Source organism: Pezoporus wallicus, unplaced genomic scaffold (genome assembly GCF_028554395.1).
Source record: "Pezoporus wallicus isolate ANWC-B61680 ecotype Strahan unplaced genomic scaffold, APGP_CSIRO_Pwel_v1 contig_818, whole genome shotgun sequence".
NCBI classification, from domain to species: Eukaryota; Metazoa; Chordata; class Aves; order Psittaciformes; family Psittacidae; genus Pezoporus; species Pezoporus wallicus.
Genome location: NW_026636248.1, coordinates 3860732 through 3884352, shown reverse-complemented (window position 1 = coordinate 3884352; position 23621 = coordinate 3860732). Strand labels below are relative to the sequence as shown.

At 35.9% G+C, this 23621-nt stretch overlaps 1 protein-coding gene across 1 annotated transcript in view; it reads left to right on the top strand.

Moving 5' to 3' along the window:
- Positions 1–23621, top strand: part of EXOC2 (exocyst complex component 2) — a 124319-nt gene that overhangs the window by 76479 nt on the left and 24219 nt on the right. Inside the window, exons 17-23 of the mRNA XM_057399358.1 lie at positions 952–1013; positions 3661–3741; positions 4532–4591; positions 5405–5466; positions 6384–6450; positions 10001–10117; positions 13620–13761. Coding sequence (XP_057255341.1) covers positions 952–1013; positions 3661–3741; positions 4532–4591; positions 5405–5466; positions 6384–6450; positions 10001–10117; positions 13620–13761 — 591 coding nt within the window. The remainder of the gene's footprint in view (positions 1–951; positions 1014–3660; positions 3742–4531; positions 4592–5404; positions 5467–6383; positions 6451–10000; positions 10118–13619; positions 13762–23621) is intronic.

Below are 23621 nucleotides of genomic sequence, written 5' to 3'. Positions count from 1 at the left end.
ATTTAGCTAATTAAAGCACCAAGATAATGAAAATATCCTTCAGCATGCATTAGTTATCCTTTTTTCTTGGATTTTGGGGAGAGATAGTAATTCACCAAATTTTTTTGCTTATTTAAAGGGAGTTGCATGAGATACAGACCGTTCTGATGAGCAACTTGTGTATGAAAAACTCTGTGTCAAAGCCCCCACAAACTGCATATAGTTACTTGTTTTGTTCTGTTTACAAGTTGACTAAGCCCCCCCCCGCCCCAGAAAGCAATGATGCAGAATGCACATGTTCATAGAAGAATTTTGTTTACAATACAGGAGTTTTAGATTCATGTCCTGACTTAGCTTCTGTTAGTTTCAGTAAGCCTATAGAAGTTGGCACCTTCTGGGTAATGAAAAGCAAGCTTTTTGCGTATGCTGTCATGCATTTTTGAAGAAAGTCTAGCACTGTGGGTGCCTTGACCCTTAATGGGTACCCTGTGCCTCTTTTATAATAATTACATATGAATTAGATGTTGTCTGTTCTGCCTTTGCTAAAATGCTAGCCAGTTGTTCTTTCATTTTTAATTAAGAGCTGGAACATAATAGACTAGAGACTTGGGTTGTTAAATGCAGTATTTTGTTGTGATTAAAAATTTTCAAAAATAAAAACAAAGCCGAAAGCCTTCACAATATTCCTTTAATTTTCAGCTTTCCAGTAAAAGATGTACTTTGTGCAGCTCTTGCCATGTATCATAGATACGCTTCTCTGTGGTGTCAGCAGCGTACCATGTGTGAGTTCCATTCTTAGTCATTTGAGAATGCTGAATGCTTTGAAGCTTTTAGTGCTTTTTCCTTGTATGCCTAGTCATTGCAGTCCCAATGTCTGTGGTTTATCTTTTCAAGTTCAAGGAGTTTTTAATGATGAAAATAAATACCATCTCCCTCTCCCCACTCCTTTCACCCTTTTGCTCTGTCTTGCAGATATAAAGAGGTTAGCTGAAAAGGAAGACTGGGTTGTTGACAACGAGGGTTTGACATCATTGGTAGGTATTCTTGTGTCTGTTGGAGACACTTTCTTTGAAACCGGTTTTATTCTCCAAAACCTGAAGTATTTTTTACTTTGTCTATATGTGTATATACTGGTATCTGTAGTGATTTTTTTTTTTTTTTAGTATGAAAATATAGGAAGATAAAAAATACAAAATGGCTTGTTTGGTTACTTATTTACAGCACTCTTAACAGATACCATTGCCAAATATTTTTTTCCTGAACTTTTCAAAAATTTTTGTTTCTACTTCTTAAACTATTTTACCTGAAGCAACTTTATGCTACTTACTAGACAGCAATATTTTTTCCTGTTTTGCACCTTCAAAAGCACAAATAAAAGCTTTGTAGATTTGTGCCATATATTGAGAAACAAACAATTAGACAACAAGAAACGTAGCGTGACTTTCTGCCTTATGTAGGGTTAAATGTATCAGTATAATTACCAATGACATCTAGCATGATTTTGCTGAGATATATATACAATATTGCTTTCATTGTTAAGCATCTTATTTTAGGGATGGGTTACTGAACTAAAAAATTATTTTTGAGGTCACAACAAGTTCATTTCACATCAAAATGCTTCAAAATTTAGTAAGCACACTACCATGGAATTGGTCGGTAGCTAAATAAATAGGTCACTTATATGTTATAATGAGAAATTGAACTGAAAAACAACTAATTTAGGAGATTGCCTACCCACAAACAACAAATGACTTGAAACCAGATTCAGATAAATTAGTGAGATGTTTTCTGGAAATAAACAGTAATGAGTAATGCCTAAAACACAGCAAGCATGTTGTAGGTGTGACTTAAAAACAATCCGTGAAAGCAGAACGGACCTGTGGGAGGAAGAGTTGCTCTGTGTGTATTATCTAAGGGAATGCTCCACAGAGTTTCTTAGGTTTTCTTACTTGCGTCTATAAATATGTGTTTGAAGCTCAGTAGGAGGGTATTAAGCAATCACATTATACATACACATTGTAGAAAAGTGTGTTATTGGGCAATTGTAGTATTATAACCAGATATGCAGCTTCTGGTCTTGGTTTCAGTTGCCACTGACTTGAGCAAGTCCCTTAACTTTTCTGGTTTTCACTTTGTTTCTTTATGGTTTTGCTGTATCCTAACCCATCTTTGTTTAAAAAGTACTTGGGTCTCTTTCGTATTTAGAAATCGCCCACTAATTCTATGTGTACAGCACTTCCCTAGTTACCTTTGAGGCCAAGGTTGAGACATGATAAATTTTCATGGTTGCAATTGATTGTTTTATCATAACAGGATTATTTATCTACTGAACAGAGTTCATTGTGGTATTATTATAGCAAAAATTGTGGCAAAAGTTAACCAGTACAAAGAAGGGCCACACCATCTCTTTGGGAATGTTTTAGGCTTAATATAGAAACTTTATTTTATGTTTGCAGGAAATACTGGTTGCTAACTCCTTTAGCATTTATATTCCAGGTAAAAGGTAGAGTAAGACACAGAACCAGTTTTCCTTGGTTTCATAATATCCAAAAAATAAGATACCTGAACAGCTTTCTTCCCCTGAGGTGTGATGTTTTATTCTGTGGAAACAAAACCCAAGAGGATTACTGCTAGTCTTTTTCTTTTAAGCGGGTCCCAAAATAATCATTACAGATTGTCTTGGTGGCTTTTTTCATGAGTTTCAGGTTGTCGTGCAGATATCACTTTTGACGGTCCACCTCCACCTCAGCAGTTACAGAAATAAAAGTTGCTCCTAAGCCTGAAGTTAGTGACATTTCCATAAACTATCCACTGGATGAAAAGTGGGTTTACATGGCTTAGAAACTCATTTGTCCACCTCCTTGATGCAAATCCAATAGGATGATGTCCCTCTTTTCTACAACAGTGACACCTCTCTGCCACACACTGCCCTGCATGATAGCTTCCTGCCTAATACCAGCAGGCAGCCTCATCTAAAAAAAAAAAAAAAAGTGTGACTTATCAGGGAAGAGGGAAAGACAAGGAAAAACTGCCTGATGACTGATGCTGTGAACTTGTGTGCACTTTCAAAGTGAAATTGATCCATGCAGCAAGACATTGGTATTTCAGGTTTGGAAACCCGAAGGTAAAAAAAAAAAGTGCCCCCAATCCAGTGGGTGTTTTTCCTCTGTGTGAAAGCAATTTCAGTCTGGTTTTCTTAGAAACTTTTTGCTGGAATAAAATACAGAAATATCAGATATCGCAGGTGAAATTCTATCCCAACTTAGATCTAGGAGGGGAAGGAGGAGAGTGTCACAGGCATCTATAATGTAGTTGCCAATCTATGCTACCACGAACAAGCTATAAAAATCTTTCATGACCCTTTCAGAGAAGGCTGTTTGATGCAGAAGTGTCTTGTTCAGGTAAGAAAATGTGCATTGACTTATGGTAATAATTCTGTAACAAGCTTAAGTACAAAAGGACATCACTACAAAAAGGTCCATTGGTAATATATGAATTGTGGGTTTGTTTTGTGGTTTTTTGGTTTTTTTTGGGGGGTTGGGTTTTTTTTTATTCTCTCCTCCCTCTACCTTATTTAGGATAATTTGGAAATAAAGAGCTTACTGTATGGCATGGACGTTTCTATAATTTTGCGTAGTATATGTTTGACATGATAAAGCTAAAAAGTCTTTTGCCTTTCAGCCAACCCAGTTTGAACAGTGCATTATACATTCCTTGCAATCTCTTAAAACTGTACTAGACTGCAAACCTGGAGAGGCCAGTGTAAGTTTCGATTTATGCATTTATTTTTGTTCTTTTTATGCTAATTACTGTTGGGTTTCATAACAAGAACTTTCAGATAATGATACAGGGGTATAAATTCCTTCTTTTTTTAATCATGAACACCCTTTTCACTGCTGCTAGCTTTTAGAATTCTGTTTGTTTCCTTTGCTGGGATAATTGTGTATGTATGGGGAAGATTGAACCTGTATTTAAACCTTTAAAGCTGTTCTTTTGAAAAAAAAGGAAAAAGCTACTAACGTAACTTTCAGGTAGCAAAAGATGTGACTTTATTTACATGAGGGGAAAAAAAGAAGGTGCCATTCCAAGGAGTTACTCTTCAGTCAGTGTTGCATCCAAATTACTTGCAGAACTTAAATTCAGTTTTTCACTTCTAAATCAGCAGTCCTCATTGTACCCACCACTTAATACCTTGAGACCACAGCTGATTGTGATACCGATGTTTTCTTTCAGGTTTCAGTTATGTAAGGAAGTTTAATACTTTTCCAAAATCCCTTGGGCTCCTTTGTGGGTATTGTTTCTCCTCCCTTATTTTTATTTTTACAGCTGGTTTGTCTAGTATCTCAGTGAACATTATTCACAAGAATCTACAGTGCATGAGGAATCCTTCTTTAGGTGCAAAGATCCTTGAAAAAAACAAAGATCTTTGAGTTGTGTCCCAGCATCCATTCCTACAATTGTGTAATCTCTTTAGGGATAGTATACCCAGGCTTTTCTTGAGAATAAGCCCACAAGAAGCTATTCTGCTGAAATATTATGCTTGCATCTTCAGGTTTTCCAGCAGCAGAAAACACAGGAGGATGTGTGTCAGCTGAGCATTGGGATCATGCAGGTAACTCGAGCAGTTCTAAGTGTGAAACTTGGTGATCAACAAAAATGTGTGCTTTGTACCCTGCCCACCTCCCAAAAGGTACCTTAAGTTGGTGACTGTGTTACTCCTCTGATATACTCTGGAAAACTGAGAAATGTTTTTCTTTAAAAGTATGTAGAGCTTACTAGCTGAATCTGATGATACTAAATCCTCAGAGGCTGACATATTCAAGTATTTTACCAGTCATGACTGTTCAAGGTTTTGCTGACAATTGAAAGACACTTGCTGAGCTGTCATTGATATACTGCAGTGAAAAGGAGCAATACTGATTTTCATTAGCTGAAGAGCTAGCTTTCAATTTTTGCATTCGAAGCCAGTATTCTTTGTAGCAAAATCTGATCCTTTTTCTTGAATACATTTGAACCATTTTTATAGTCTTCTTAAATAAGAAATCGTGAGCCAAAGCAACAAATGGATTTTAGTGATACTTCTGTGATGTTTGCTTGGGATCAACTGTTTAGATTGAGCACTTGAAAACTATTAACAATGCCTTTTCAAATGCAGATTATCACTGCATAATTTTAGACATGCATGATGAATATCACTTGGGAAAATTAAAAAGTCCTGTGTTTTTTTTAACAAGTAAACTGTGATGGATATAAAATTGAAAATATGCATTCAGAAAGTGTAAGTAAAATGTTACTGTATTTATGTTGGGTTTAAGACAGAGGCAGTGATGGTTTTCTGCTTCTATTGATTGTTATAAAAGTGAATTTAAGATTTTTTTTTTTTTTTTCTGGCAGAAAATGTACTTCTTGCTTTATTGTTTTCTAGGTCTTTATAGACTGCTTGGAACAACTGAGCACCAAACCTGATGGTGACATAGATACAGCACAGTAAGTAAAATAAATAGGACCTACGTGTAATATTCTGAAAATGCAGGTGCAAGTCTCAAATTTCAGTAATGGTGGTGTTTTATCCCCTGTGGTATTTCGTACTTCTTGTGAGTACTTTTGCCTCTGGTTAGTGATGCTTAGAAATAAGAGCAGATAGTTTTTATGCTGAACCAGTTGAGTGACATCATGTAATAAATATTGTGCACAATAATGAATATGGTATTACTTATACCATTTTATTCAATGACAAGAGTTATGTGCTGTAGAAGCATGTATGTTGTTTTTGACGTGCCCTTACATGGAATGAGTTGTCCTTGTCACTAAGTAATGTCTAGTCTTGGAGAAAAAGCCGCCCCTGCCTTTCTTTTCTTCCCTTTTATTCTGACTAGTTCTGTTGGTATTTCTGCTAAATTCTTAAAAGTTTTTTTGTTCAATAATTGCTCATGAGCCACTTACATTAGAGAGCAAAATAAGTCGGAATAGCCTGAGTTTCTGAGAGCACATCATTTCTTTGTGAAGAGCCAGAGACTTGGCAAATACACAATATGCATTAGAAAAAGGCAAATCGACTGTGTTCCTAATGCCACTTTTTTTTTCCTTTTTTTTTTTTTTCTTTGATATTTGGATGGCTGTTGGCTGGATAGGTGTAAAACCAAAATGGAATCTATGGCAAACCAGAGAAAATTAAAATGCTTTAAGAAGGAAAGGTCTGTAGCTGAAATAGTACTTTCTGTCCCCAGAGCTCCTGTAGGCTTTGTGGACATCTTAGACAAACTGAGCAACATGGCTGCTTTACTGTCTAATGCAAAGGAGCTTGAAACAATATTCTGATCTTCTGTTCCAACTGTTCTTTTGAATCCACCATGTATCAGATAATTAAAAGCACTATAATACTCACTTTTTAATAATATTCTTAGTCTTTCAGTTGATGTTTCATCTCCAGATTTGTTTGGAAGCATTCACGAAGACTCCAGTCTTTCTTCAGTAAGTTTGGCTTATGTTTTTAAAAGCTGATGTGAAAATTAAGATTTCTCAAAGTTACTGGAATGAGTCCTTTTACTGTATTATTTCAGAGTTATATTTTTCTTTTTTAGAGAGCAACTTTGTATTCTAGAGGCATTTACTAGATACATATGTCCATAAGCATAAGAAAATAGGATATAAGGTACTATGACTGAAAAAAGGGAAATATAACCCCCATTTTCAAGAAGGGGAAAATGGATGACCCAGGGAACTACAGAACAGTCAGTCTCACCTCCATGCCTGGCAAAATCTTGGAGCAGATTCTCCTGGATGGCATGCTAAGGGGAGTGAAAAACAGCAAGGTGCTTGGTGACAGCCAGCATGGCTTCACTAAGGGGAAATCCTGCTTGACCAATTTGGTGGCCTTCTATGATGGGGCTACAGAACTGATGAACAGGGGTAGAGCAGTTGATGTCATCTACCTGGACTTGTGCAAAGCATTTGATGCATTCCCACATGACATCCTCGTCTCTAAATTGGAGAGACATCAATTTGATGGACGGACCTCTTGGTGGATAAAGAACTGGCTGGATGGCCGCATGCAAAGAGTTGTGGTCAATGGCTCAATGTCCAGCTGGAGACCAGTAACGAGTGGTGTCCCTCAGGGACCAGTGTTGGGACTGGCCTTGTTCAACATCTTCATTGCTGACATGGACAGTGGGATTGAGTGCGCCCTCAGCAAGTTTGCCGATGACACCAAGCTGTGTGGTTCAGTTGATACCCTGGAGGGAAGGAATGCCATCCAGAGGGACCTTGACACGCTTGTGAGGTGGGCTGATGCCAACCTCATGAGGTTTAACCATGCCAAGTGCAAGCTCCTACACCTGGGTTGGAGCAATCCCAGGCACAGCTACAGGTTGGGCAAAGAAGTGTTTCAGAGCAGCCCTGCAGAGAAGGACTTGGGGGTGTTGGTTGATGAGAAAATGAACATGAGCCGGCAGTGTGCACTTGCAGCCCAGAAAGCCAACCGTATCCTGGGCTGCATCAAAAGGAGCGTGACCAGCAGGTCACAGGAGGTGATTCTGCCCCTCTACTCTGCTCTCCTGAGACCTCCTTGGAGTATTGTGTGCAGTTCTGGTGTCCTCAACATCAAAAGGACATGGAACTGTTGGAACAAGTCTAGAGGAGGACCGTGAGGATGATCAGGGGGCTGGAGCACCTCCCATATGAAGATAGGCTGAGAAAGTTGGGACTGTTCAGCCTGGAGAAGAGAAGGCTGCGTGGAGACCTCATAGCAGCCTTCCAGTATCTGAAGAGGGGCTATAGGGATGCTGGGGATGGGCTATTCATTATGGACTGTAGTGATAGGACAAGGGCTAATGGGTTAAAACTTAAACAGGGGAAGTTTAGATTGGATATAAGAAAGAAGTTCTTTACTGTGAGGGTGGTGAGGCACTGGAATGGGTTGCCCAGGGAGGTTGTGAATGCTCCATCCCTGGTGGTGTTCAAGGCCACATTGGGCAGAGCCTTGGGTGACATGGTTTAGTGTGAGGTGTCCCTGCCCATGGCAGGGGTGTTGGAACTAGATGATCTTAAGGTCCTTTCCAACCCTAACTATTCTATGATTCTACTGTTCTCTTATGGTATCTTAGTTTACCATCTTAAGGTAACTAATGAAAGTATTTTTTAAAACCATGTCTTCCTCAAACTGAAATGGCATCATTGAAATTAGTGAAAATAGCACTAGTGTTAAGACAGCTGAAGATGTAACTTTTGATTTGTCACCTTGTTATAAGAAGTGGTTTAATTATTAGTTGATTTTTAAACCCTATGAAAATACAGATATTCAGTACTGTAGTTTCCCCCCAAAAAATAAACATTACTGAGTAATTATTTATTTGACTTATTTGAATTTGGTTTTGCTTTTTGGAAAATTGGGGAAAAAAAAAAAGGGTTCTTTTCCTGACACTTTGGCTTTGGTGAATGTACTTTCTTCTAGTCTGGTAGCTAATGAAAAAAATGTAGTTATTCCGTGAAGGAAACCTAGTGAGAGCCTCTTGTGAAGTTAATATTCCTTAGTACAATTTTAAATGTTCTCAGAAGCCCAGCTTTGCTTATTTATGAAAGCAATAAGCATTCCTGCTGCAATAAAGAATCAGATTGCCAAATCACGGCAAGTTTTTTCAAGAATTTTATTCTTGAAACCCATCAATTTTGATATTAATTGCTGATAAACTACCATTTTTGTGTCTGTGGTTTCCTCATGTGTGTCATAGGTATGAAGGTTAAGATAAGAAGAAAGATAGTAACAGTTTCAGACAATGTTTGACTTCCATAGTATCATATTAATTTTTTCCTGTCAATCACACAACTCTTTATCTTCTCTTTCCTTATTGAGTAATGAGAACAGAGGTGGTGAATGATCAAAGTAAAATTCATCACTGTATTTTTAATATTCTCTTTTTTTCAGTAGTCTGTATACCAGCTGATTATAACTTAAAGTAGTAGTCAATTGAGTATCTCAGTAGTAGTTATATTGCTGGAATACATAACTGTCAGTTCTTCTGGGTCTGAAAACCATTTTTAATCAGATCTGCATTCTTATGGTGACTGCATTGCCAAATAATTTTGTTTTCAAAATATTTGCTGGTTTTGATTTTGAACTGCTGTCTGAGGTAAATAAATGTTTTGCCATTTGGAGAAGAAGAGAGGGAAAGAGGGTAGACCAAATTATTTAAATACTAGTTCTGTCTTGTTTGGTTCTTTGTTTCTTTGGAAACTGCACCTTGTTGCATCAAGGTCATGGAAATGCAATTCTGTTATTTCAAATCCAGAATGTGTTTGACCTTCTTGTATTTAAAACAAAAAAAAAGAGAGAAAAAATTTCCAAATTAATTGCTGAAATTATATTATGTACTTCTGAATTTTCTAGTATTTTAGAACAGGTGACTGTATTTGGTCAGTAGCTGTTCTGCTTCCCTAGTTTTAGCCAACTTCATGTGAAAGTGAAGATCACAGAATCATAGAATAGTTTGGGTTAGAAAGAATGTTCAAAGGTCATCTAGTTCCAATCCCCCTGTGATAAGCAGGGACATCTTTATCTAGACCAGGTTGAACCACATCCAGCCTGACCTTGAATGTCTCCAGTGATGGGGCATCTACCATCTCTGTGGGCAACCTGTGCCAGTATCTTATGGCCCTGATCTTCAGTTAATTTTATAATGGCCATAATTCTTAGCCTATTTCTTGAAACAAAGTAAAAGCCAGAAACAGCTTCCTGGAAAGCCATCCAAACCTCATTTTTGTAACAACGCCTTAACCACAGTTCTGTATTAGTCACAGCTATTCCAGTGAATGCTCCAGATCCCATAAGAAAAGCGTACATTCAGTCATCATATTTGATAATTCACTCAGTTCTTGGTGGTTTATTGACATAAATATTTGTAAACTCCACTTTATTTATCAGCTTTTTTGTCACATGCAGAAAGTTAAAATACTATACATTTAAAGTGTTGGTCATGCTGATGCTTCTTTTCTAACTATTATACTTCTGTTAAAATAAAATTTTTAGGAACAGAGGCTTTTAATTGCACTCAGTAACTGCCGTTATCTGGAACGTCATACCTTCCTAAACATAGCTGAACATTTTGAGAAACATGGCTTTCAAGGCGTTGAAAAAATAACTCAAGTAAGTGAGAACACTGGAATGAAAAAGCACTGCTTGAAGGAAACAGTTTTTCTTTGTTTTGCTTTCTGTGGAAATTAAGTGCAAGTGTTCAGATGGCTAAAAGTATTCTTGGGTCTGCCCACTACAAATCAGTGGGACTGCAAGCATCAGTTGGATACAATGACAATATGGTTGTATATGTTCCTGTAAGGCTTAAATAGCTTGTGTAGCAAATGTGACCTCTTATTCAGGACTTCAGAAAGCTTATCAGATTTCTTAGTAAAGCTGTTTAATGTCACTGTGTTCTCTTAATGCTGAGAATAAAAGATCATTATCTCGGAAATATACTTGATAAATTATTTCATCTGGCAATCTGTGTTACTGATAGCTGTTGTTCATAAACTAATTCAGGTTTTTTGTTGTGTTTTGTTTTTTGTTGGTTTGGTTTTTGGTTTTTTTTTTTTGGTTTGTGGTGGTGTTTTTTTTTTTTCAAAGAATGAAAATGTCGAAGTGGGTGGCAGTAGCTGTCTCATTTTCCTGCCTTTTTGTAAAGATTAATCATTTTTTATGAGAAATGTTGTGACTTAATCCTTTAGGGCCATAAACCTAGTTTATTTCCAGAAACATTTGTTGATTTGAGGTAAAATGTTATCTTTTCCAATACAGAGTACAGTATTTCACTCAAACTGATGTTTCTACTGTGCAATACATCCTTAATTCCCTTCTGCCTGAATGTTGGTTGAATTTCTGTGGCTGAAGTAATTCTGAATAGCATTTAAATGGGTTTGACATGATTTGTATATTTAGTACAGTATACAAAATTACTCTAGATATTGCGGTTCTTTGCTACTGAGACAACTGAGTTGAGCTAGGTACAGTTAGTGTTGTCTATATAAGTAAATAAGACATCTGTTATGTATGTATTCAACACTGTCTTGTACAGCCACATCATAGTATCGGTACTAAAAGTCTGGTAGTTTTATAAATTACAAAATTCAAATCTTGAAGTAGCAGATTAATTGTAAATCTGTGTTAACACTTTGAAAGCGCTGACTGGCCCAGATAAGCATATATGGGACCCATCAATCAGTAATGCTCCCTGGGAGAATTTGGATAATTGGATAGAGAGCAGTTTTTGAACCCTTCACTGTTCACAGAGGTTTAGATGTGTTGGTTGATTTATTCCAGTTTTTTGTTCTGTCACCTGAACTTCTGTAATTTTTTCATTGAATTTATTATTACATAAAAAATTGTAATAAAGATTTGACAGAATTTTAGAAAAACAAAATTTGGTTTTAAGATGACTGAAACAAAACTGTACTTTTAAATTGTTAGCTTTATATATGGATTTTTAATGTGATTTTGTAGTTTATGTTGGTAAAAACTGTCCATTGTTGTGTTCTTTCTAAAGTTGCCTGTTAGCAGGGAAATCATTATTATCGAATATGAAAATACAGCAGTCATAAAATGGTAACCAAGAAATTTCCTTACGTTCTACATGGTTGCTGTTTCCATTTTTTTTCTTATTGTGCCAAATACAAATTTATATAAAATGGCCAAACTTTATGCTCTGCTTTACACACATGCCATCTTGGCACATACTTATGATACTCACCTGTAGTTATATTTAATTTTTACATAAATCTTTTAAGTGCTTTTCCATGGAGATTCTTTAGTTCAACACTGTATCATCCATTTAGTTAATTAGCAAGTGGGTGGGGAATTATCCCATAACATTCATCCTAGCTTATTGTTTAAGCTTCTGGATATAATTGTTTCCAGAGTTCTGATACTTAGATAAGACAGATGGGTTACTAGGATAGAGACTCAAACGGCTTTAATACAAATTTGAAAACTGTAGTTACAGGGAAGTTCTTAGAAGAATAATAGTGAGTGAATAGTATGGTTTTGTGAGTATTTGCCCCTCTTGAGCATCAGGAAAATGGGTATACACAATGGACATTGCTGAGGACTTCTGCTTCATTCCCCCATCCTGGGCTCAAAATCAAATTCCCGTGAATTGTTCATTCTTTCTTGTAATCTTTCCACCAGCTGAAAAACAAGTTTACCCACCATTATGTTAATTGTGCATTGAACTTGAAGCAGGTTGAAGGATGACAAATTAAAGAAGATTTATCAGATAGAAAAGCACGGAAGTGGTAATATCTCTTGTTTCAAAACACCATCTTCACCATCCCAACTTTCCTGAATCTGACAGCAACTTTGATGTCTTTTCCCTAGCACTTATGATCTGATTCCTGAAGGCTTATCTGTCTGTCTGTTCCTGACTCAAATACTGCAGTTCCCTTTCCTCTTCACTTAACAGTGTAGGCATGCCAGTGAAGAACACAGTTCAGAGACATCCCTGCAGTGAAAAATCTTCATTGCTTATTTTACAGCTTTCAGTATTAAATATTTCGAAAGGAATTATAAGGAGTTGGTATTCTTATTTTCTTTCTTTTTCTTAATTTCTGGTTTGATCTAGACCTGCCTTTTTCCTCGCATTTAAACCCCTTTGCTTCTGAAAATTATTTCATATATGCTTTTTTCCCTGATGATTGAGGAAAGTGAGAAGTAGTTTAAAGTCTTTACTTTTCTATCACTTGAGCTGTTCTAAATACATTTAAGTAGAAGTCACGTGATATTTTCCACATTTTATTTGCATTTGGCATCCATTACCATCCTAGGATACTGAATTTCTACTTTAATATTTTATGATTTGCATTGCATTCCAGAATTATTTTAGAAGCTGTAAGGTACCTATAGCCCCTGTACCTATACAGGGGGTATAAGAAAATCTTGTATAAAATTTAAAGTTTCCGATACAATAAATGAACTATGCCTATCTCTTTAGCTTTCAGTGTGGCTAAGTTGTGTGAATTACTAAAAACTGCATAGAGAGCTGTTAAAAGAGAAATCTTTGGCAGATGTTGGTAAGCTGTCCCTATGCATCTGCTGTACCAAGGTGCTTTGAAATAAAGCAATAAGGTTCACATATACTGTTTCAGAAGGCAGAGACTCCTAAATAAATCTGTGTGCCTGTTAAATACAGAGCAGATAGATAGTGAGAAGTTGAAAAATTGTAATTGGTGTATCAAGTATTATATGAAAATCTTCATGTGTCAGATTGGAAATTATTATGGGCATGTTTTAAAGCATTGACAAAACTCATTCTTTACTTGGTGCAAGATCAAGACCTCCTGATATGCAGGGAAAAAATATCATGCTATTAGACAATTAGAGTGATCTGCCTGCTTTGGCATTCCAAAAAATGTCTGCTGCTGAGCACAATAAAAAAAATAAAAATATATTGGGTAGGATGGACAGATAAAATGAAAGTTCCTAGGTTTTCATATATGTAATTATGAAACGAAAAAGTAAATGCTGCAATTTATCAAAAACTAAAAATTACATGAGGTAATTTGGGGGGGGGGGGGGTATGTGACTTAGTTCTTGTAGTTAATGAGCATTTATTATGTTTTATCTCTTCCTCTTTTTTTTTTTTCCCCCCCACTGTTTTTAGGTTAGTATGGAATCCTTGAAAGAGCTGGATCAAAGGCTGTTCGAAATGTACATTGAATTCAAGGCAGATCCTATAGTTGGGTCATTAGAACCTGGCATTTATGCAGGATATTTTGATTGGAAAGATTGTCTTGTTCCAGCAGGTAAATATCAACTTATTAAATTCTGAAATTACTGTAACAGTGATTGATAGGAGCTAAAGTATACTTTACCATTAAAAACTTTTTTGTAGTCTGTGTTTTTAGCTTTTGACAAGTTCTCATTATAAGTTCTTTCTCACAGATTTTACTTAATTCCTAAATCATTTTTCAAAAACCCTCAAATGATTAAAGCATCTTTCATCATTGATAATCTCTTTAATGCTTGTTTTTTGTGATTATTTTGCTTCATTGCTTGTATATAATAGAAAGAATTATAAAAGACATCTTTGCTATTTTCTTATGAAATTCATTGAGATTTGTTTGGGATTTTTTCCAGAGAATCTGGCTACTTTTGTAATAGATGTAATTACAGTTCTGAAAAGGTAAAATTACAAGAAAATTCATGCTATAACAGTAGTTCAGCAAAGAATGTTAAACGATCAAAGAAGGGCAGCTATAAGGTATTTAGAATGACTGAGATGTTAGTCACTATTTAGTGCTTTGAGAGCCTCTGTTTTAAAGAAGCATAATATAAATGAGCATTTCCTTTTTTTAAGTACTGAATACTGTGCACACTTAACATTTAGGACCTTTGAACATCTAATTTGTTGTAGTCAAAATTGACAGATCTAAATCAATTCTCACATGAATGCCTGGTTAATATTGAATAGTGTTGCAGTAACATAGTACACAGCATTTTGAAGGTGATCTTATATTAATTTTTTTGTAAATGATTGACATGACAATTTGTACTTCCTTATTTTGATTGTTTCATGGAGTTGTATATGGTAAGATTAGCAGAAATTTTGTGGTAGTTCAAAATTTGATCTAAAGGTTGTAAAACAAGAAGCACTTGTAATCTGTGTTTCGAGCTGTGGTGTTTGCTTGCTGGGCCTTAAAAACACAAAGGTCTTGGGGTTTATTACTTTAGAGAAGTATCTCTTGTTACTACTTTTGTGCTTAGAATATATATACAGTTTATAGCAGAAATGTATATTTTAATCTTGCACATTCAAATTTATATCTGGATAATATGTAACTTACCATCATGTTTGGAGTATGGTTTTGCTTGGCATGTCTGCATTCCTACCAGCTGACAAAGAAATAAGTTGTTGTGTCAGCTTCTTTGTATGTTCATTTCTTGATCTAGTGCATTGAGATCTATGTACTAGACTTGCGTTACCTTTGGGATTACTCTGTAGTATTTTGTTTAAAGGGAATTTTGAATTTCTGTTAGAGGTGTGCTTTAGCCTCTTGCTTGCACAACTTATTGTTGGGTTTTCATACTTTCTCTGCAACTTTTTCGCAAAAAATCAAAGTGAAGATGGTGAGTACTCCTTCTGGGTTAACGTATCATGGTGGTGGCCAAGAGGTGCGAATATGAAGTAGTAAAGTTATTTGTTTGTGGGGTTATTTGGTGCTTTTTTTTTGTTAATCTTCAAGCTAGGCATGTTAAAAAGAAACATGTAGTCCCTTCTTCCATGCTCCTGCACCTTGATGAACTCTCCTTCTGATGGATAAATTCTGTCAAATGTACCCTGTTGGCTATTGGTGTAAAAGAGTATTGTTTAACACCAGCCAGCAACTAAGCATCACACCATTTGCTCTCACCTGGATCATCCCTGTAATATGGGGAGAGATGCGGGAGGGTAAGTGTAAGAAAACCCATGAGTTGAGATAAAAACGGTTTAATAATTGAAATAATCATAGTAATGAAAATTATAGTGAACAGTAAAATTTTTAAAGAGACATTCCCCCCCCCCAAAAAAAAACACAAGAAACCACCAACAAACAAAAAAAACCCCAACCAACAACAAAGTGATGCAACTAAAAATAATTGCTCACTACCAACCGATGCCCAGCCTGTTCCTGAGCAGGGGTGCCTTGGCCACCTTTCCCCTAATTTACGAGTATGATGGTCATATAGTATGGAATATCCCTTTGTCCAGTTCGGGTCAGCTGTGCTGGCTGTATCCCCTCCCAGCATCTTGTGCCCCCCAGCCTCCTTTCTGTCAGGGTTACTTAATTTATTGTAAGCACTATTCGGCAACAGCTAAAATATCAGTGTTTAATCAACGTTATTCTCATCCTAAATTCAAAACACAGCACTGCACCAACTACTAGGAAGAAAAATAACTCTATCCCAGCTGTGAAACCAGGACAGAGTGTAACTTTGGGTACTTTCAGTTTGTCAGCTTATAATGATGGCTACTTGATGCTGTTGGTGCTCTAAAGATAAAATTAGTAAGTGACTGGGAAAACCTCTCTCTTGGAGGAGGTAGATAAGCTTTATTGTCAAAAAGAACTGGAAAAACAAACCAACCAACCAAAAACTCCAGCACCCAAACACCTTTGCATGGGGCAATATTCAATTTAAAAAAAAAAACACCACCAAACCCACACCATCCAGCAGGCATATGGCATATAATTAATTTTTCTTGTCCAATAAACTAGTATTCACAAACATCATTGAATTGTTCAGCAAGATTGTAGTTGAGAAAATAGACCTTTTTGTAATTTAAAAGATGCAGTTAGTACTGCAGTATGCATACTGCCTTTTGATTTTGCTCTTAGAAAAACCTGAAACAAGCAGAGCTTTACTTTACAGCTCATCTCCAAGTACAGCATGTAAAGTGTCTGCCTTATTAAACAGATGACTGGGAGCAGGACACACTGACTCAAAGACACAGTTAACTCAAAGATTCGTTAAAGATCGACACATTGATGTGTTGTGGGGGAAAACATATCAGTTGTATAGTAGAAATTATAAAGATTACTGAAGAATAGAGTTCTTCTTGAGCAATTTCCTTGGTTTAGATCTTGACTTTTGTAGCCTTAATTTTTAAAATGTGAAAATGTTGATGATATTGGCAAGGCAAAACATTTAGGCATCAGCTGTGTTCCTGACTGTTACTATCAGTGATGTGTCGTGTTGCATAATTAAAGTTACTCTGTGTTCCATAGTAGGCACAACTATGCCCAGTTGTTAAGATGTAAAAGTCTGGCCTGCAGGTTTTTTTCTATGGTGCTTCTGCATTAGCTTTCAATAGTACTAGCAATAGTAAAAAGCCAAATTTTGATAAGAAGAGGGTGTGCTCTGAAAGAAGAGGACAAAGGCATCAATTTGCTAATATTTAAAAGATAAGGTGAAAGGCAAATAATTTCTCTGATGCAGTCTGAGACTTTGAAACATTTTATCTGGCAATTTAAAATTTATCCATAGCTGGGCATGTTGATACCATGGATATATCTTTTGCAAACAACATTTTTGAAAAATGTGGGTGTGAAAATATTGGGGAATTGGCTAGAAATAACATTAAGAATTTTATGGTCATGAATTTCCCGTGTTGCTAGTGCAGCCCAGAGCTTCAAGAATGCAACTGTTTCTGAATAATTGTACCAGTAAAGCACTAGCAAGTATTCCTTTCTAGAGAAAGAAAGGAATGTTACCGATCAGAATGAAGAAGCTGGAAGTCTGAATAAAATGCAGAGAACACCTTATCTGGACTATCAGGAAGATAATGCTTTTGGATAGATGGAGTTGTTCATGGAGAGCATATCAGTGCTGGTAGAAATTAAGGTAACTGCAAGGGAGAGACCAGAGTGGGATGAAAAGCTTGTGATGAAGACTGGTATCAAGCAAGGAACAAAGGTGGCCAAAGAGGGGAAACCAGGACTGGATGAGCAAGGTAGATACATACATTAGGGTAGCATTTAGGAATAGAGTTAACACAGAAATGGATCGCAAGGGATTTATACAAACGGGACAGACTTGATGTGCAAATTAAAGGGCAGAGTGGTCTGGTATTCAGTAGATCAGTGAGCTTACCAGAAGCTGCAGTGTAATCAAAGAAATACCCTCAGTCTCACACTTTCATCCTCTAGCAATGACATCCTGTTAATGTTATTAATTACTTTTTTTTTTGCACAGCTGGCAGAATTTATGAATGTATTACTATAAACTTACCATAATGCTGCAGGCAGTGCTGCATGCTATATATATCGTGTGTGTGTGTGTGTGTGTATATGTATGTTTTTTCTCAGTACCACTGAGGAACACAATGGCCTGAGTGTTTTACCTTGCCAGTGCTATCAGTGTCGGTTCATTTTTAGAACTGAGGCTACAAAAGTCAAGGTCTACAACATCTGCCACATGACTCACATATAAATCCACTGTACCGAATTTACATGTATGTATTGCTAATTCTGTTGAGCCATATAGACCAGTGCAGTAGGAGAATTTTCTGCTTTTTTGTTTGCTTTCTTTTCTATGTCAGTAAAAGTTATGTGCAGAAAAAAGATACACAAAGGCAAGTATAATCCAGTCTTTGAATAATATTTTCTTTTCCCACATGGGTACACTTGACTTGCTTCATGAAATGCAGGCTGTTTGGGAGATAAAACTGGGGTTTGTATTATGTGGAGCTCTTACAGGCAAAAATCTGTACTCGGCTGTTACAGGTTTTGAGAAGCGAGTGAAGCATAATCTGGGCGGGGAGAAAAGTGGAGGCAGGATTCTGTGCACAGTCTTTTCTATGTCATGTTAATAACTTGAGCATTTTTAGTCTTATCTTTAAAATGCATTATTTGACTCCTGTCAGTTCGAACATTCATGTTTAATTTGACTACCTAAAGTCTTGTGATGTATAGAATATTCAGACAAGTATTATCCAAAACCTTGACAAAGTCAAAGATGACTTTACAGTCATCTGCCTGTAAGTACCAAGGACAATATTTCCTTGCATCATATAATTCATGAGGAAATAGAAGGGAAAACAGAAGGATAAGAACTGTAATAAATAAACATTTTTGAAGGAATTAGAATGAAATTAAGAAGCCTGCTTTTTGAGCAAGCTTTGGAAAATAAGTAATATTAAAGTTTTGCATCGTGTTTCTGTCCGTGTGGAAAAAGCATATGGCATGCTCTCTTAAGAAAATGTCCTGTAATTATCAGATATTTATTTATTTATGCATATGTTTTTTGTTATAGTGTTAAATATAAGGAAGGGCAAATTGTTTGCATGGGGCAAATTTTAATTTAGTTTATGTGCTAAAACTTTTACTGTTTAGTTTTTCAACATACGTGCTTTTTTCAGTATGAAAGCTCTGAATGTCAGAACTTGCACACAGTGTAATTATACATATGCCCATTTATTTTGATCTAAGGTGTGAATGCTGGTGTTAGAAGTAAGTATTATTAACTTAATTAGTTTTATTGTTAATAAATAACTTTCATTTCAATTTTCGTTTTAATTTCAGTGTTGGCTTCTGAGTCTTTATAACAAAGACTTCTTTCTAACATGTAGAAACAATGAAATCTAGTTTGGTTCTTTTTGCTTGTTTGAAACATTCTAATTTAATCTGTGGTATTAACAGAATTAAGAGATGAAAGGGATAATGGGAAACAATGTTAAACAGTTGCTGAGTATGAGTTTACAGCATTTTTTTGTGTAAACTGATCAATCAGTTCAGCATACAAGCTTGTTCTTTCTTTCGTAGTAGGTTACTTTTTTACTGGATTTATTAAAGTTCTATTTTAAATGCATATATGTTTGTCTTGATCATCTGACAAAATTAGTCTGTGAGCTCTTCTAGATTCCACACCAATAGGCTTTTGGAGAATGGACGACTTGGTTGTGTTACTCTAAATTTGGATTAAAAGACTTCTGTGAATTGAAGTTTGTACAGTACAAGCAGAAGTAGTTGTATGTGGGCATTCTGTCTTTTAGATTATTTTAAGATTTTGCATGCAAATGTCAAGTTATTTTTAATAATCTGGCAAGTTTCAATGTATTTTATTTGTTAACATATACAAAAACTACATAAAATTGATATTGTAAGTGTGGATTTCTTTACCATACAAAAGAATTCCACACAAAAAGTGGGTGTTCATTTATTTTCCTGAGGATTTCAGATATGGTCATCACTTTTCATTACTTATTTTTGAAATGCTGGCTGCTGTAAAGTCTACCCAGCATTCACTCAAAGTTCACAGCATAGAGAGGTACAGGTGCTAGTCTAATAATCTTTCTAAAATATGTATATTCTGTGTTTCACTGAAGGTGCCAGATATTGGGTGGTTTGGGGCGACTTTGTAGTATTTAAAATTTCACATTGCATTGAAAGTTTCAGGTGATTTCACACTTTCTGCTGAAAGTTAATTGTGGTTTTTTTAGATAATCATTCTGTACTTGGCATAAGTTGAATATAGTAGACTTAAATCTGAATTTTTTGCTGTTTTGGCATGTTAAGGGAGCATTGTTTGGAACATTTCAAATATATCAAATGCCACTCTTACAGTAAAAGCTTAAGTGCGTCAGATCTGCTAAATCAGATTTGATATACTTGTCACATTTCTTATCTGTTATTTGTCTAATCTAAAACTCTAATAAAACACTTCTAATGGCAATAGCCTGATGAAAAGGTACTCAACAGTTAAAATTGAAATATCAAAAGGCATATTTAATTTGTAGTTACACAATGACATACTTGTCAACCCTAACTTTTCTTCTTTTGTTTAATTTGGGGCACCAGTACCCTGCTTACATGGAAGATGACAAGTGCATTTACATCTTAAAAACATTTGGGTATAGTAGAAATTTTTTTTCTTGGGGGTTTTTATTTTGTTTGGATTTTTTTTTTTTGAGAAATAGGCAGTTACTTTTTGATTGAAATAAATTTGCAAAATAGTTTGGTTTGAAATCTCTAACTCTTTAGATTTCTTCTAACACTTCAACTGGATGGCTTCAGAATTATCTTGCAACCTGCATATTCTTGCATCATGTGCCATTGTATTTCACTTTCTTGCCGTGTTTCTCGGGTTGCAGTTTAGAGTGCATGGGGGTGTCAGCATTGGTGAGAGTAACTTCAGATACTGAAAAGGGAACTTTTTGTAGCCGCAAAGTTGGGGGGGAAGAGGAAAGGGTGTTTGTTTTGTTCCTTTCCCCCTACCCCACTCCTCCCAGGACTGCACAAAAGAGGATCAGCATTTGAAGAAACAGCTTTGTATCTGTGCTGGTGTGTTATAACTTCATTTAGAAAACCAGTGTTCTTATACGCAGTCCTCTTCAAGTATTCCAGTTAAAATATGCTTTCTTTTTTCATTTTCTGCATTTTGTTCAAACCAGTTTCCATCATACATTACTAAATTTATATTTTGTCATTATAGTAAGGAAATGATAACTATGTTCTTTGTCAACAATCAAATTTTTATTAGGATGAGTTGAATTCAACATCCTTAAATGACCTGTTTAACTGTCAAATGTAAGAATCCATGTGTTGCACGAATGCAGTTCTTGCATTTGGTTTACTACATACAGTTCTTCACAGAGTTGAATCGTACTAAAATTTCAAAGTCAGGGGTTGACATACTGTAGCCTTTCAATTAATTTTGTAAAAATAAATTGATTTCCTGCTTGAAATATAAGTACAAGTTTCACTGCATGTTTCAAAATACCTTCATTTGTGTAACTTCATTTTAACCTCAGATTTTCATCAATTTCACTTTCAGACATTCAGGTTTCATTGTATTTTTCACTTCTGCAACAATATGATTTCTTTAACACATTATGTTAGTGTCTGAATTATAAGTATTAAGGATCATTCTAGCTCGTGAAATTTAATGGACATTTTACCCCTTCTGTACTTGGTAACAGGAAAAAAAAAATTTTGCAAAAGGTGAGAACAGAAGAAGGAACTTTTTCTTCAGCTTCCTATAGTTTCTGCTTGACTGGTTATCTTTAATTTCTGACTGTTACAGAAATCACAGCAGAAACTGTCCTGAAGAGGCACTGCATTTTCTGGTCCCTACCTGCCACATACTGAGTTGCACTTGCATGTAGACGTTATTAGATATCTTCTTGTGCTTCTGCATACTTCTTGCATGCAGGATTTTCTCCTGCAATTTTGCATTGAGTTTCTTGGCTGGTCTCAGCAGACTCTAGAGTTCACATGTGCAAGCGTAAAGTATGTTCATCTGCAACTTAACTATTTTATTTCTCATGCTTCCTCTTGCTTTGTACGTGTCTGCCTTCACTCAGTCCCATTTTATATTGTTTTTGGCTATTAAGTATACCAGTAGCTGTCTACTAGACTGTCATCCCTATCCCACCCATCTTCTCTTTGGCTTTACCTTTCAGACTTCTTCCTGCGATAATTTGTGGCGTTTCTGTTTGTAAAAATCTTTCTCACCTGAAAACTTGGAGGACCTAGACCTATATTGCTTGAGGGATGGGAAGAGCATGAGCACAAAAGCCTTCTATCTATAAAATGTTGCTGCAATTTCTTGGTCAGACTGTATCATAGTCATCTTGTAGCTTGAGAATTGTGTCTGTTCATGTACCCTTTCTAACTGACAGTATTAGAGGTCACTCTAATACCTAAATGAGATGATAGTTACTGCAACTCTAGAGGATTTACTTACAGCAGTGTCTGACAACTCGAAAGTCTCTTTTGTTTGTCAGCAGGTTGTAGGAAGTTGTACCATACTTGCCTCCAGTATGGCATTCAAAGATTTTTATAGATCATGACTGATAGTGGCTGATCTGTAAAGAGGCTTGTCAGATGCTGTTTGAAGCTAAGTTGCAGTCCTCTAGCTCAAATTATAAAGGATTGAAGTTTTGTGTGTAATATTTAAATAGAAAGTCCCAAGTTAGAACTTTGCTATTGGTCTAAGTAAACTCAACTGCATCAGAACAGCCAGAAGAGCTGCCTGTATGATTCCTGTTATTCACACTGTGTGCTTAGAGAATGCTTTTCTCTTGTTATCCTTTAGCATAGTTGTGCTAGTTAGAAACAATCCATAACTGTGTATTCATCACTGATAGAGGTGCTTGTGGTGGGGATTCTTCAAGGGCCATAGAAAATACACTGTTATGGTCCCTCCTGCATCACTTGTGCAGATGTAGAGAATCATCTTAAAATACCTGGGGTTTGCTGCAGACAAGCTCAGCAGAGGAAGTCCAAAAGCCTTGAGACCCTCAATAATCTCACTGGTCAGTTCATGTTCTGGTTATGGCTTGAAACATCGCATAAACGATACTGAATTCAAGGTGAAAGAGGAATTATTAAAATTATTTTCTAATCCTAATTTTCTAATATGCGCAGTAGTTAAGAATGCTGCAGTTATTAACATTTTAAAAACACTGATGAAAATACAATCTCCAAGATGTAGCTTGGCACTGAACAGAAAAAACAGCGAAGTGGGGAAGACAGCTTGATGCTTCAGTAACCATTTCTGCAAAGGGTTGTGTGCTTGGTTTTAAGTTGAAAATTTCAGTGTAACAAAAAGTCTCAGCTTTTTATACAAAATTGCTATACAAAATTTAGCCTGGAGCATATTCTCTCTGTAGCCAAGTTATCAAGCCCTTGAACTCTTAACTTTTTAAGTGGGAAAATATGATAGGCTCCTAACAGTACAGCAGATCCATTGTAATAAAAAGCATTTCATTAGCTTAAAATTTCTTTACGCGACAAATAGCAATTTAAATTTAATGAAACACTTAAACTTTATTGATGTGTGGATGAAATTATAGTGTTGGACTTGTTCAGTGGTTGAAGTGATTCAAAATTATTAAAAGCCTTTACTTTGAACTGTGAAAAATCTTAAACTTTCCAGTTATTGTGGGTCACTCCAGAGTCCAGATAGCTTCCAAATGTTAATTTTGGACTTGAACAGATTTTAAGGATCTTTTTTTCAGGTCATGAAAGACATTCTCCATTTTAAACCCATGCCTGTTTCAAAATGCTGTGGGGATTCAGAGAAACTTGAAAATGAAAAACTGTGAAATGGTAACACTGGAAGCCAGTTACAGTGTCTCACCTTCACTCTAATAAATAGGATAAATATGCATTCTCACTGAATA